The sequence below is a fragment of the Sinohyriopsis cumingii genome, chromosome 11 (genome assembly GCF_028554795.1).
Source record: "Sinohyriopsis cumingii isolate HCF-2022 chromosome 11, ASM2855479v2, whole genome shotgun sequence".
In the NCBI taxonomy this organism is placed as follows: Eukaryota; Metazoa; Mollusca; class Bivalvia; order Unionida; family Unionidae; genus Sinohyriopsis; species Sinohyriopsis cumingii.
Window position 1 is genome coordinate 36,805,558 of NC_142971.1, and position 15,988 is coordinate 36,821,545.

Below are 15,988 nucleotides of genomic sequence, written 5' to 3' on the forward strand. Positions count from 1 at the left end.
GCAGATTTCCTGTCAGACTAGTAACTTTCATAATGTTAATAGTCCAATGGGCTAGTAAGTTTAGGTTATCAATAGGCAGTGTTTGTTTACGCCATTCCCTAATAAAGACTTGACTTAGCAGATGTTCTGTAGAATCAAAGCAGTGGCCATTGTAAACAGTCATAAAATATTAGCATGAGAAGATGAAGTCAATTTCTGCCTCGGAAAGGTGCGTTTCTATAACAAGAATCCATCCAATTTTGTGCATTTCACTTAACAGCGCAAATTATGGTCCCATCATTAACAACGGAAGTTTGGTAATTGATCCAAATTAATCTGAAAACAAATTAAATGAAAAAATGCTGTGGTATCACACTTGATTCACTCGACCACATTAACAAACTTCAAAGCCATATCCTACACAAAAGAACATAGCAAAAACTATTCAAAGAAATTAGTTTGCACTTTTTTTTGTTTAAGGTTCTTTTTTGTTCTTTGCTCGCTACCCAAACGCTCCAAGTCACAAACAGGAAACATGGTATTTTACATTTTTATCAAAATAATTATAAGAATTGGATCAGTTTATTATGATTACGTTATTGACACATCCTTTTCATACTACTTTTTCTCTGATGATAAGAATAGCTTTTATATTTTTCCCTTACAAGAATGAACAAATAATTGAATACACGTGGAGATATCCAAATGGGCATCTAAGATTTGAAAATTTTCCACCTTATTATTAATTTCAACAATACATTGAGGTTCGATTAATTGCCAACAATTACCAAACTTAGACTTATGATACCGTAATTGGAGCAGTTAAATACAATGCACCAAGTGTCAGATGGCTTCGTTTGATGGGAATACACCTTTTACAAGCTGAAACTAACACTATCTTCTGATGCTAATATTATAACAGTGTTTACAATAGCCACTGCTTTGATCATGCGGAACATCCACTGAAATTAAGTTTTTGTTATGGAGAGGCCATTTAATTGTGAGAGGGGGGCAAAGCCACGTGTTTTGAAATGTGTTTCTTGCTCTGACTTTTTTACATAAAGGACATTGCCATTCCTTTTCTTGCTTTAAATAATTCGCATCGCTATACTATAACACCTCGTATTTCAAAACAAGGCACAATTCCCTCCTTATAAGACAGGTAAAATGTGGCATTTGATAGGTGTTCAGCCATGGGAAAAAAAGCAAAAGTTGAATGAGAATGATGAGGAATAATTCTTATGATACGGAAAAGCATAATGGAAAATTTCAGAAGAAATGGACAAAAGACAGGGAATGGCTGAATTATGACGAGGAACGTTATGTGGTGTAATTGGTGTACACAATTCGCAAAAACAAACACACAGAAAACATCCTATTTTGTTGCGGGTTGTTTGAACTTTATAATTGAATCGGTAAACGTACATAAAAGCTGTGTGGCCTTGTTTTGTGAACAAGACTAGTAAAGATTTGGCAGGACTAGTAAATTTCTCAATATATTAGTCCTTCTGGCTACAAAGAAATTTGTCTTAAATTCGAGCCTTTTAACTACACATTTTTATGTTCTCAACCAAGGATTTTATTAGGAGCTATGGTGACCAACAGACCAAAACATAGACAGAGGGTATCACATAATCTCAAATGATTTTGTTTTTATTAAGGCATGGTGGATTAATAATGAATATTGTATCATCGTGATTAAAATGTCCAAGTGCACAGGTTTTAAGGTCAAATGATAAAAGTTGTCATTGATTAGACATTTTTACAGTAAATTGGCCACATGTAATAAAAGAACTTTTGGATAATTTTCCCATGTATTGACTGAATAGGCGCAGATGAAGTAGATGAAGTCAGTGCACAGGAACAGTTTGAGGAAAAGCTGAAGGACTGTATAGATGGTTTATCGCAAAAAAGGTAAGTAGCTAAATATATTGATCAGTGTATGTGTATTTTTCATAACAATTCCTAGATTTTACACTGTCATTAGATTTTCGATTTAACAAGTTTAGCAGTAGTAGCGGAAGTAATTGTAGAGTTTGAGTCAACACAATACTAACTCTGTGGTGCTGATTGTTACGACTCTGTGGTCATAAACTTTAAACAATCCATACTTAACCATGTTCATAGTCATCCATCTAGACTTTAAGCCCATATTGCTCATGTTCAGTAGCTGTGGTAGAGAACATTTGATTGATGAAGATCATAGACTGGTGTTTCATATATTGCATACTAAATTTGCTACTCTTTAGTAACAATGTACACCACGGTCTCTCACTATCAACTGACTTCTACCTACATCATTGCACTTTTAGGATTCTTTTGATTTAAGGGTTTAAAAGCTTGTGCTCTTCTGTAAATATAAACAAGTAAGTCATATTAAAGGTCTGGTGGGCTAGTGCTGCTAAGGGGGGACCTGACCAGTTATTATTTACTTTTGAGAGAGTGATGTATGTAACGTGAAGTTGTTTCATGCACAGTTGGAGAGAAGGATGGCATACCTCTATGCTACTTTGATGTAATGTGACTGACATTTCTTTGGATACTGTACTTATGGAATTGTACATGATCTAAGCACACTGGTAACTAAAATGACTGCTCCCTTATGCTAAAAAAAAATCATCCTGAATTAGTCTGAAGTACACTATCTTTATTATCTATTAAAATAGGGAAAATGAATTTTGCCAGCTAGACAATGCCAGCTTCTGAAATTGCAATGGATGAATTACTACATACATTAAATGTAAAGAAAAGTTATTGGCTCATTTTTACAATTTACCTCTGATGTCCAGGAAGTGAAAATGACCATTGTTTTTAACAGAAATCCTGTCCAAAACTTGCCCATGGTATTACACATGGGGGGTGTTTAATTTTTTTAGTCCAATCAGATTCGAGTTATGACTCTGGATGTGTTCACATCCAAACCTAATAAAATAAGTCATTAACCCAATATTTCATGCTGTTAATGACTGACAAGCAGAATTTTCTACTAGTTACGCTGTTGTTGGCAAACTTTTGACTGCTATTTAAAGCTTGTTTTCTATTTTCTATTTTCAAGCTTGTATTTTAGACCATCCTATAAGCTCTTTTGGTATGTGATCTGTAGAGCTAAAAACTAATATAATTTTCTCACACAGTTTAAATATTTTAAAAATGCAAAAATTACTGAAATGAAGTAAATGAAAACATGATCAACCATTTTGATCATTTCTGAATTTGGAGTTTAGTCATCTTTTGTTTTACTGATAAATATCTTCAGATTCACAGTATAAACAAATTGATGGAATCATTATCATCAGCATCAATTTGACCCATTTCCAATGCAGAAAGCTCACCAAATTTTCCCTATTTGATTTTAAAATTTTGCCAGTCAGAACGTTTCAAAAAGTTCATGCCTCGTACTACATGGAAAAGAAATCAGTGAGTGACACTACTAATAAAACTACTAATAAAACAAAATAGTCACAGTAACCATGACTAAAATTACATGGTCAGTGCTAGTCTTTTGGCAAAATGATTATCTCCAGTCTGAATAGAGTTTTTGCATAATTTTGCATCAGATGAATAAAATATTGATGAAATGCTATTAAAGCATTTGGAAAATAACGACAATTTGTTATTTTCCTTCACCACAGTTGTCTGTTGACAAAGTTTTTCTTTTAATATTTTCATTTACTTAAACATCTATATCCTAAACCTGGTGATGGTTTTTCACATTATTAACCATTAGCAATACTGAGTTTTCCAAGCATTTGCACAAATTGAGACCCACAGCAAGGAATATAATATAATGTTATTGCTGAAGTTTACATGCAGCAACCACTGTATTTTTGTTTTCTGGACAATCTTTAGTGATGTGTAGATTATTGGTATTAACATTGTAAGGTTAAAAAAATCCCAACTGCAAAGATACAAGCAAAATTGTGTGTTAAAAATAGTTGAAGTATATGAATGGCTTCATTGTTTGGGAATAAATTGGAATACTTCATGAAATACATTGCTCATTTTATTTTTCAGTGTACATAAGGAAATGAATTACTTTTCTCCTACAAAAGTCAGTAGGCAGTTTTGACTGGTTCTGTTGTCATTATGCCCATGATGTAAAATATGGTTTACTACTTTTATATAACAAAAATGACCATTAAGATCTAATTAAAATAAAGAATAAACTTGGTCATTACTCAGTAAACTCTTTTATATTTTTTTTTAAATTTAAAGGTAAAATCTAAAATACAGCATGCATTTTAGTGTTATGTTGAAACATTTTCTGTATAATTTCTTTCATCTTTTTATTTAAAAAAAGGTTTAAGAAGATAATTTTGCATTACTCGATCATTTTATGTAGTAAATTTGAAAATGTCAAGTCAGACATGAATGAATATGATTAAACAATGAAGGAGAAAGAGACTTCAAATATCGAACACATTAAAACTTCTGGTCATGTTCTTTTTATTATTTTTGTAATTTATGCATTTTCATAGCTTAAATTGTGTGTTACAGTTATATTGGGGGAGGGGTTTGCATTAAAATGAAGTAAAATTTTGTTCCTGTTTTGGGTGCTAGTGCATGTACCTTACTTTTGAACAATATACATGTATGTCCACTATGTTATTTGTTATTGCCTTGAAAATGTAGGTAGGTATTTGCCGCAAGCTGGTTAAGACTTGGTCTCAATGGCATAAGTTTTGTGTTTTGCAGTATTCACAGAATATCTCTTGCTACTGAATTTCAACAGACAGAATTAGTTCCACATCATAGAGTAAAATGCCCAATTCATTACCTTCTGGTCCAGAGTTCTGCTATAATATGTCTATATTTTGAACAAAATGTTGAACAATTCTTCACATCATATTACAGCCCAGGCATGATATTTTGATAGCCTTAGGGGCTCTGGGCACATGATTTGCTGGATTCTACCCAAGGATCAGAGAATTATTATGTATTTCATAAAGTGTTGAATTTGTGTACAAGTATGTAGTAACATGGAACGTTGAAAATAAGAGACAATTAAGAGACTATGTAATTTTGTGTTTTGGCAGGTGTCCTTTGTGTTGAATGTGAAAGTAAAATGAAGAATTGTTCTTTTTAATACTGTTAATATATTTTTGTGTTTTTGCAAAAATGAAATTTTCATTGTTATTTAAGTATGTGGATTGGAGAAGGGGTCCTTTTGTACCTATAGAAGGGTTATTTTAATTGAGTCATTTAAATTCTTGGTTTGTCGCCACCATGAAATCCACAGAAGATTGGTACCCCATAAAAACTATTTTCAGAAATATTTCTAGTGCAGCAACAATGAGTTCTTGAGTCCATCATTTTCAGATATAGAATTTGATCAGTTGTGAAGAAAGGTTTCAGGAGTAATTTTCTACAATTGGGAACTTAGCATGATTTTGAAATCTTTTTCATTAAAGTCTGGAAACTATTTTCAGCCACACAAGGACCCCTAACAAAAATCCCTGTCTTTATACTGGCAGCATCTGCATAAACACATTTCACTGTACAAGATGCACTAGTATTGGTGAGGCTTCATTCAAAGTAAACAATAAGGCATGTCAATTTTTTCATGTTACTAATGTTGAAATCATTTTCCAGAATGGAAATGGCCTTACAGTTCACAACTTGTACTTAAAGTATATGCAGTATAGGTCCAAGCTTATTTTTACATGTAAGATAAAGTTTTTTTTTTTTTTTTTTACAGTGCACAGGGCAGAAAGACATGCTTGGAAGGAATCATCAAGGCATTTTCTAAGAAATACTTGTACGAGTTCCTGCAGGACAGGTACTAGTTGTTTTTATAATTCTGTCTGTCTGTGATCCCTCTTGTCTCTCCCAAACAGTTTTGTTTCTGGATGCATAAATCTCAAACCAGGGTCCCCGCATGGGTCTGGATTTCTGGTGAATGTTTTAAATTTGAAAATGGTTTATCCAGAACTTGAAAAGTTCTAGAAAATTTATAAATGACTAAAACATTAGAGAATGGTCTTAAATTTTCATTGTTTCAGAAACTGGAAACCAGAAACATGACTGCTCTTTTCAGAGCGCTTCAGGCGTTACTGTAGAACGCAACATTTCAAGGTGCGTATAGCTGATAAAATCGTGGGAGAAGGCCTCACCATTTGGACTGGTGTTTGCTGACTGGTTGAGGATTAACCTACATTTTCCATTTCATGGATTATTTCATTAAGTTTTGTGTTGTGCTGGAGAGTTCATTTTAATTTCATTGAAATTTATTTGATTTGACATTCTTGAACCAATCTTTGTGTGTGCCTGTGTTGACCTGATATATAAAGAATGCCTGGACATTGTATTTATAACCCTTGTGGGAAGAAGCTGATGACTTCAAAGCCAGGATAGGGCCTTCCAAACTTTAGCATCCTGTCGGCTATGCAGGAAAGAATTTGACATTTCCAACGTGGGGATTTCAGCTCTTAAAAGCCATATGAAATCATCAAAATACATCGAAGCTTCCTCAAGATCAGGTTCCATTATTTCTGTGTTTTTGTTGAAATCCTCTTTGCTCACAGCTCTCTCTAAATACATCTGCTTTCCCCACAAGGTGTTTTTCACCCCTGAAAGTGTCTCCATCCAATTTGAACACCTGCCCATCTGCAAGCTACCCAATAAAAAAAAACTAGCCACAGATGATGTCAACAGAGCAGAATTAATATGGTCTCTAAAGTGTGTGACATTGCATTATTCATTTAAAAGCATGGATGACATGTCATCAATTCTGACATTAATGTTCCCTGATAATGAAATTGCTAAAACAATGGTCATGTGAGGAGAACAAGATATCATACCTGACAACATATGGCATTGCCCCTCACATTGTACATGCAGTTTTAAGTATTTTAGCCTCATTATGTCAATAAACTTGTCAGTTGGTTAGGTCTGGAAATTGTAATTGTTTTGGTCTGGAAAAGGTCTGAAATCTCATTCTAAACTTGTGGCAGGAACCCTGTCAAACTGATATGGAGATTTGTTTCCAACACTCAGAGATTGTAATTTTGATCAAACGGATCTATGTCATCAAGATCTTGGTTGAGTATGTGTGAAACCCATGCATACTCTTTATGTGACTGTATCTATTTGATTGAACTTGTCAAAAATCTAGGAGTTATATTTCTGATCTGAGTTGGATCAAATTTATTTAATAGCAAAACCTTTAAATAGCTTCTGAAAAACCATGCAGCAGAGTTTGACCAGATTTGATAGAAAATATCATTGTATGAAGAAATTATAAAGGCTTTCAAGTATAGATGCCATTTACGAAAAATAGAAGAAAACTTTAAGTGACTTCACAGAAACTGGAACTAATTTTGACGGAAAGCATCCTGGTCTGAAGGTCTTTCACATGTGAATCCTCCATCCAGTAATGCTGTCATTAGTAAAAGTAGACAAAAATCTTCAGTGTGAATTCTTCTTTAAAAAAATGTCGAACAGAATTTGACCAAATTTTACAGAAAGCATCCTGATATAAATTGTTTTCAGGTTTGTATAAATGATGCCGAACTGCTAAAATAGTAGGCAAAAAAAATGTATCCGGTCAGCCGAATTGGGAAATTTTTGCTGAAAGCATTCTCACCAGAAGGGCTTTTAAAATTATACAAATGATAGCAATCTGTCATCAGACGCAGTTGCTATTAATAAAAAAATTTAAAATCTTGTTTAACATATAAATAACCTTTGGAAAAAGTTAGACCAAATTTGGCAGATAGTTTTATAGCTTGAAATTCCTTAAAAATATATAAAATGAAGATGTAGGAAAACATTTTCGCAACTTTATCTCCAATAATTGCTGAGCAGAATTTGACAAAGCATCCTTGCATAGGAACCTATTAATATTGGACAAATGATGCTAATACACATTTTTGGGCCAATTACTCATGCATTTCTCAATTAGGCAAATGTCAGGTGAGCAATCTGAGCCCATTAGGGTCTCTTCATTTGTATTTATTGTTTGTTAAACATACCAGTACATGCCAGTTTGAGAGAAACAATGTTAAAATGGAGTACTTTGTTCAGTATAAAAACTTACTGTAGATAACTGTGACATAAATATTGTGACAATACATTGATAATCCCAATTTCTTTTTTTTAGGAAAATGACAGTTTCAGATGCCTTGATCCGTTGCCTGAAAAAGGGGAGTGGAGATGAGCAGGCCCTGGCAGCCAAGTGCTACAGTTTGCTATGTATTCAGCTTGGTCCGGAGGCTGAAAGCCTAGTGATGGAACTACAGCCGGTCCTATTAACCATCATAGCTGATAATTCAGCTTGTCTAAAAGCAAGAGGAGAGGTGAGACATTTTATAATGGGAGGTATTCAGTACAATTATTAAAGACCAATGAAAGCATACTTCACCCAGGTATTAGCTTCACCCTGTTTGGGCTGTTTCATAATGGACCATTTTCAAGAATCTGGCAAAGAAGATTGGAAAAAGCATAACCCGACCTATACCATATAAGTTGAGAATCTTAAACCACAATGATGCCATCATATTCAGGGCAAGTGAATAAAGAAACAAAGAATGTCAGTATTTGTATGACTGCTTGATACATGAAGTAAATATAGTTTTCTTTTTAAAAGGCAAATACTGTCTTAAATAAACTGCTTAATCACTCAGATTTGATTTATATTGTCTTAATTTATTAGTGTACAGATCATAAACCAATTTTTATAAAAAAAAATTTATTACATGTAAATAGATTTTTTTGAAAATGATTTAGAAGGAAAACACGAATTTCCACTATTTTTTGCCTGAAAAATAACTTTAATTTTAATTTCAGTGTGCAGTTACAGTTGTCATGTGCGTTTTTATTGCAAGTAGTGATATTGAGGTAAGCATTTATCAATCTTAAGTTTTATTCCCTCAAAACTTAATTTTTCTTTGTGTTTCTCATTGAATAAATCCTCCCAAAAATTTAAATTTGAGCTCTTGTCGGTGTTCATCCCAAAATCGACATTTTCCGAAGAATATTTTGTACTTATGTGCGAGTTCTTTCAATAACAAAGATATATTTGTACATTTTTTCAACTTTATTATCAAATTTTAAAAGTACAGTTGTCTGTAGTAAGAGTTGATATTTTCTCTGGTCCATGGTCCTCTACTCCCTGCATTAAAGTTTGTTCATTCATCGAAGTAATTTGGCCTGCCTGTGATTTACATTCTCATAATCCTAAATATAGCCTGTTAGAGGTGCAGATAGTTCAGATTGTAACATTTTGAATACACGAGCCATGTGACATAGCACATTATGTCATGATGTCATCTCTCCATCAACTGGGTCCTGAGTGGCCGAGTGGTCTAGAGCGCTCTCCGTTTCGGATCACTGCCATCTCATCTCTGTCTGCAGCGGTTCAAGTCTCGGATTCAGCCAATGTGGGTATGTGAGAAAGCTTGCCAGTAGCTTCTCATGGGTCGGTGGTTCTTTCCGGGGTTTTCCCGGGTTCTTTCTCCATCATTAATACTGGCCGCCATGTATAGCCTATCGTGTGCTGAAAATGGCATTAAACCCCACAACAACAACAACTCTGTGGATTGCTTGTACTTTCATTAAGGAAAAATTGTATTGGTCTTGGGATCAAAAGATCATGGTCACTGTTATTGCAAGAAAGAAAACAAATTCCACACGATATCTTAAGTTTTCCACTATCTTCAGTTACCAAACTTTGTGGATGGTGTGCACTTACAATAAGGAAGAACCATATTTATTTTGAGCACCAAAGGTCAAGATCATTTAGGCCAAAAGAAGAAAAATGTTTTCTACACAATAACTGGTTCATCATCTGCGTTTATCATACTTTGTGGACGGATTGCAGTTTGTGTCTTTACTTCATGTTTCTGGATTTGAACTGATACATTAAACTGTTTGAAAACCTGCTATATTGGTCGTCTGTTTAACAGCCACCTTCATGTTATAATCAGTTATACTAAGTTTCATCTAAACTTGACATTTCATACCTGCTGGCTGCATGTGGCCTAGTCCTTCACACTGTGTAGTCTGTAGCTGTGTATACAGTCCTTTCGAAAATATATATTTTAATAATATGCATAATAGTGATAAGGAACTGTTGATCATGTGGCCAACAATCTTAAGGATTTTATGTTTTGGTCCCAGACACGCCTGATTGAAATCATAGTGGACATCTATCTGTATGATGAGGTGTTTTTTTCTTTTGAAGTTTAATGGCATATCAATACCTGTAAGGCTGTATTGTGCTGAGGCAGTTGAATAATGGTCCTTTCTGCTAGATATAACATGGCAGCAGACCCAGCCTGGTCAGGGCAGGATTTGTATCGGCACCCTTCTGGTAATGAATCTGGCTTTGTAACCACTGAGTCATAGCAACTTCTGTATGTAGTACATCTGTTCATAAAGAATAGTCTATGCAATTCCACTTGCATGTGTTTTATTGATATGTTTGGTTGTATACAATTGAGTATGCAACTAATATTAGTAACCAGAGTTATTCTTCCTCCTCTCATAATTTCAGCAAGTGGCTAAAGTGCTGGAAGTTCTGGAGTGTGTTTTTAAGCTGTCTTTCAGGAAGGGTGATGGGTCCATCCCTAACCACAGTCTAGAGTTGTGCAAACTCCATGCTCACTGCCTGCAGGCCTGGAGCCTGCTAATGACCGTTGCATCTTCCAATGTAGTTCAGGTGATGGTGGAAAAGTGAGTACATGAGTGTATGTGTATACTGGGAGCGAGAGTTTTTATAGTGCATTCACAATAACAATGCAAAAATTATAAATGTTAACAGGGCTTCCATCATTAGGGTGTTGCAATAATGCAAGAACTGTGCATGTGTTTGCCTAACTTTTGGCATGCTTTTTTTAGCTAAGGAATTGTTATGTATATTTAAATTGTGTTGTTAGAATTTTCTATCATTATGTGATATATGTAATTTTACTTTACAATTGACCGTGTCCAAAATCAAATTCATTATGTACCAGCCTCTGTTCTTTCATTCTGTAAAAAAGAATACATAGTGTATATTTCTCTGTGGATGTAAGTTGAACATTGGTATTCTCACATAGCTGGACTTGTTGTACCTGGTGTTTACCACATTATTATAATTTTAAAAGCAGATGTTTTCTTTTTGGCAACATAGAATTTTCTAGAAATGAACTTTAGACCTGGTTTGGTTTTGTGTCTTTGTTTTTTATATAATCATGTTTACATGAATAATTACTCATTCTTGCAATAACATCTGAAGCAGAATCATTTGTATTGTTCAGTTTTTGATTTGGATTTATTCAAATTATTATTCACTGGATTTACAAAGTGCTCAATATTATTCTTGGACAGAGGCATTAACTCGGAATTGTAGTGATTTCACATCTTGGATTATATTGTGATTCATCAAAGGACTGATGGCACATCTCCACATCACAGTGGCCCACATGCACATCAACACATTTGGAGTTGAAGCTTTTTTGGAACGTCACTGAAATTTAATTAGAACTTTATTGATTAGGACTGGTGATCGAACTTTTTGGACATATTTGGGATCTGTTTCACAATACTGTAAGTTCTTTTTAAATTTTCACTTTGTATTCTTGTTAAATAAATTATTTGTTGAATTTTCCAAAACTTACTGGTGTTGGTTTTCTCATCTTTTCTGTTACTTAGATTAAGACCATGGAGTCGTAACAGAAATGAACTGTTCTACCCCTTACAGATGATAGGTCGAATCCTGAACACTCTGCATGGATATTTTGAAGCCACTTTATTATTATACTGTAACTTTTGTCCATTTGCCCAATCATCTATCACATTTTGTTTTAAACTACACCTTAAAGTGTAATTAAATGATGTGGTAGTTTATTCCTGTTCCATTAATTCATTTCTAGTCTTTCATTGGGGTTTACAAGGTACATTTTATGAAACAAGTTGAATATGGTCATATAATAAGAGCAGCTTGTAGCAGGTGATAGGACTCTGTGGTTCATAAATTTCCTGTGTAATAAATTTATTTGCAAGGATCGATTTGCCAAATTTCTGCAGTCTTTTATTTCATGGTGTTATTTTTTGGGCATTACTTTATGCTATGTTGCAATTTGTGTACCACATAACTGAATAGTTTGTGCTTTTGTTACAATGTTACTCTTTTATTATCTGATGTTATGTTGAAATTTGATATATGGATATCCCCACCCCCACCCTTCCTTCCTTATGCTGAAAAATATCTGCTATATCCATCTTTCTGTACACTTTTTTATTTCCATAGTATGACTCTAAAGTATTCAAGATATTTCAACCAAATTTTGTGCAAATGTCAAACAAGTAATGTAGAGATGCATTTTCTTCCTGAGACTTGTATGCATTTAATATCTTTTGAGCCCACCTTGGCAGAAGTTCAGCCCCATAAGCACTTTGGCATTAGCATGTTTTTATGTTTGGAATGAAGAGTTGCATTAGTACATAAATTGGGAGTGTAAGATCATTGGGTCTAGCATAAATAGTATACGAATTGAGAGTACTGGATTGTGGGGTACAAGTCCTTATGTTAGTAGGTGACTATAGGATATGTCACCTCCAGATGACTCATTTTGGGGTTGTATGGTTATGACACAAATAATTATGAACCCTGTTTGATATGCATTTGTTTATTTATGAGACATTTTTGGGTGTAGGGACTAAGTGAGAAAGATTTGTTCACATGTTGAAAGTTAAAGAGACTTGTTTTAGTGAACACTTTGCAAGGACAAACAATTTCTCTTACCCAAACCCCTCTTAATCAGTAATTATTGCAATGACAAAATTGTTGAGTTCTTGCACAGAAAACTTGCATTCATTCCAAAAAAAAGGCAGTTTTTAAGAAATGTTTCTGTCAGCATATTATTTTCATATTAACTTGGAGATCTTATATTCTTGGGTGGCTAACTTCTTGTGATTTTTTAGAGCACATCCAATTTTCATGCCACTAAACAGTGCTCATCTTTACTCTAGTAAACCACCATCTACAGTTTTCACACTTTATGGATGACTTGCACAAGAGGTTAAAAAGAACCCGATTGATTTTGAGGTCAAAGAGGTTAAGTTCATTGAATTAAGCAAGAAAAATGTTCACAAAATTGCTAAACTTTTCCACCTCCACAGTTATTTAAACTTGTTGATGGCTTGCACTTGAGATTTTAAAAAACCCATTAATTTTGATGTCATAAAGCTAAGGTCACTGACTGAAAGGGAAAAAATAGTTTCCACACAGTACAATTTCTTATACAGTTAAAACTTGGCTGACAAATTTTTGGATGGCTTGCACTTGGTTTAAGGAAGAATTCTATATGTTTTGGATTCAAATGGTCTCATTGATTAAGAGAAGAAAAATGGTGTCTGCACAAACCTTTCTGTTATCAGCCATGCACCATCACTGAAGTTGGTGGATGACTTGACCATTGGTAACAAAATGCCTATGAATTTTGAGGTGTAAAAGGTCGACAGTCATGGTCACTTTGAAAAAAACGAAGAATGTTTTTGCTCATCAACTTTAGCACTTTGAACAAGGTTTGGGGGCTTTTGTTTAGAGTGGAGGAAGCCACAAAGTCAGAGATCATGGTCATTATGTCTAATGATGTTTCCTGTACAGCGAGTTTTGTTCAAGACTGCTAACTTGACTGTGGGTGGATTTCATTGATATGCCTTGGTCAGTAAAGTCCTAAATCAATCATGCCATACTAATACCAACACAGGGTCTATTAATAATACTATGGGCATTTAATATGCCATTCATGGTTCTCTTGTTTGCAGTTGTTGTTACTTTCCAAGAGTAGAAGTTCTATGTTCAAAGGCGTATAATCTGATATTCATCTCCTTGTTTGGATTTTTCAGTTAACTAGTCCAATCAGTGAATTTAATTATGCTTCTGACTAGCTTTTTAGTCCTAGAAATTGAAGTTTTGATGATTTGTTGAATATATCATAATAAAAAACATTTTTTCTTCAGATATTTGGCCAAGTTCACAGATTTCCTTCACAGTCCAGACTTGGAGTTGAGGATTGTTGCTGGAGAAACAATAGCACTGATCTATGAGCTGGGAAGAGATGAGGAGGAGGTATGCATTATTAAAATCTGCCACTATTTTTTTTCAATTACAATTCAGTCTCACCAGGCTGTTTGACCAGGTGAATGTATGTTATGGTGTATGGTCCATCCTGCTTTGTCTGTTCACACTTCTCTTCAGATTTTGACATGAAGCATCCTGGGTTAAATTATGCCAGTCTGCCCTTTGATGTGGCTCACGTTACTGATAACAGAAAAAAAATTGCCAAATTTTACAGAAAGCATGCTATCTTGAATGTCTTTCAAATTTCTTCAAACTATTCAGATCCACCATCCAAAAATGCTGCAGTTTTTAAAAACAAACCAACCTTTAAATTCTTCTCAGAAATGTTCAAGCAGAATTTTACCAAATTAGAATGCATCCTTGTGTAGAGGGCTTTCATGTGTATACAAATCATGCTGATACACCGTCAAAAAATACTGTTACTGAAAATATCCTTTAAATTCTTCACAATAGCATTTTAGCAGAATTGGACCAGATTAGTCAGAAAACATCCTAGTATAGAGAGCATTCAGGCATGTATGTATGATCCACTGTCAGATGTAACTTTAAAAAAATGTTCAGTAGAACTTGACCATAATTTGACAGAAAGCGTCCAGGATTAGACAGTTTGAAAGTTCCCATAAATGATTCATAATCTGTGATCAAATAGGCTAGCTTCTTGTCAACACCGTTGAACAGAACTTAACATATGCAGTCTTAAAAATATAAATTCCTTTAAATGTCAACTTCTTAGAAACCATTTTCTGCTTTTATTTGTGTACAAATAATTTTAATCGGCCATCAGATATAACTGCTGTTACTAAAATGAAACGATGAGATTTAAGAACTTTTGATGATAGAAGATGCTAGATAGAAACCTATTTTTTTTTTAAATTCTGCAGAACTGACCAGATTTGACAGAAAGCATTCTGGCGTGAAGGCTTTCACTTTGGTACAAAATGACACAGATCCACTGTCTGATAATGGTCACTATTATTAAAAAGAGAAAATATTTGAATTACTTGTTAAGAAAATGCTCTTCAACAAAATTTAACAACTTTGTCAAAAGGCATCCTTGGATAAACATCCTTAAACATTGGACAAATGATTCTGATGACTACCTGTCTAGTCATACTGTGTCAGTCTGAAAACATGATCTTACACTGCCAAAAACATCTGATTTCCAAAACACAAATTCCCAAATATGCATAATAAAAAAAAAAGGAGAAAGTGGGATATAGGGGTAGGGGTATTATCAAATACTAGAAAGAATATCTTTATTTGTTAGGTGCTAAATATTGCCTTCAGCAAGGTAAATATTAACAGGTTTTGTGGGTAATTGTATGTATGAAAATGCACAGCAGCAGCTATTAAAAGCACATTCAGTTGGAAATAAAGTGAATTTTTGCCAGAAAGTATAATGCTGATCTAGAAAAAAGTACAGAATTATATCTGGTACTAGAATAAGGTCATTTCTCATTTAGAAAGTAAATAAGACAAAATGAAAAAGATGAAATAAAAATGTAAGGGTTTTTCTATAAATTAATTGTCATAAGATTGAACAAGATTAAACAATACAAGTTGTAAGCATTGATATGGACAAGGCGTTTTTGTTAATGTTAAGGACGAAACAGTTTTATTTCAGCGTATCAAATTATTATTACTATTATAATCATCCCTTACATTTAAAATTTCATGTATGTAATATTTAGTTCTATTGGTTATAGACCAGAAGAACTGATGGTATGGTTTGTTGTCCATTGTGCATTCTTTAACACAAGTTTGCTTTTGCTACTCCTTCTAACTACTTTGAAGATTGCCATAAGACTTTACACACAAACATTCATCACATGGTTTTGTTGGTTCTAAATAAAATGGTACTGTTAAGATATCCAATGTTATTGCTACTTCACTAAAAGACTTAGTTGGTCCTAAATGAAAACTGCCACTCCTCTTTAATAG

At 33.9% G+C, this 15,988-nt stretch overlaps 1 protein-coding gene across 3 annotated transcripts in view; it reads left to right on the forward strand.

Annotated features, from left to right (window-relative positions):
* Positions 1–15,988, forward strand: part of LOC149787924 (interferon-related developmental regulator 1-like) — a 52,168-nt gene that overhangs the window by 15,962 nt on the left and 20,218 nt on the right. For 2 of the 3 annotated variants that reach the window (XM_089974176.1, XM_089974175.1), the window contains exons 3-8: positions 1,809–1,893; positions 5,678–5,758; positions 8,081–8,276; positions 8,767–8,817; positions 10,475–10,653; positions 13,927–14,035. In XM_089974176.1, coding sequence (XP_089830302.1) covers positions 1,809–1,893; positions 5,678–5,758; positions 8,081–8,276; positions 8,767–8,817; positions 10,475–10,653; positions 13,927–14,035 — 701 coding nt within the window. Of the gene's footprint in view, positions 1–1,808; positions 1,894–5,675; positions 5,759–8,080; positions 8,277–8,766; positions 8,818–10,474; positions 10,654–13,926; positions 14,036–15,988 lie in introns of all 3 variants that reach the window. The other variant, XM_089974177.1, reaches the window with a different exon arrangement.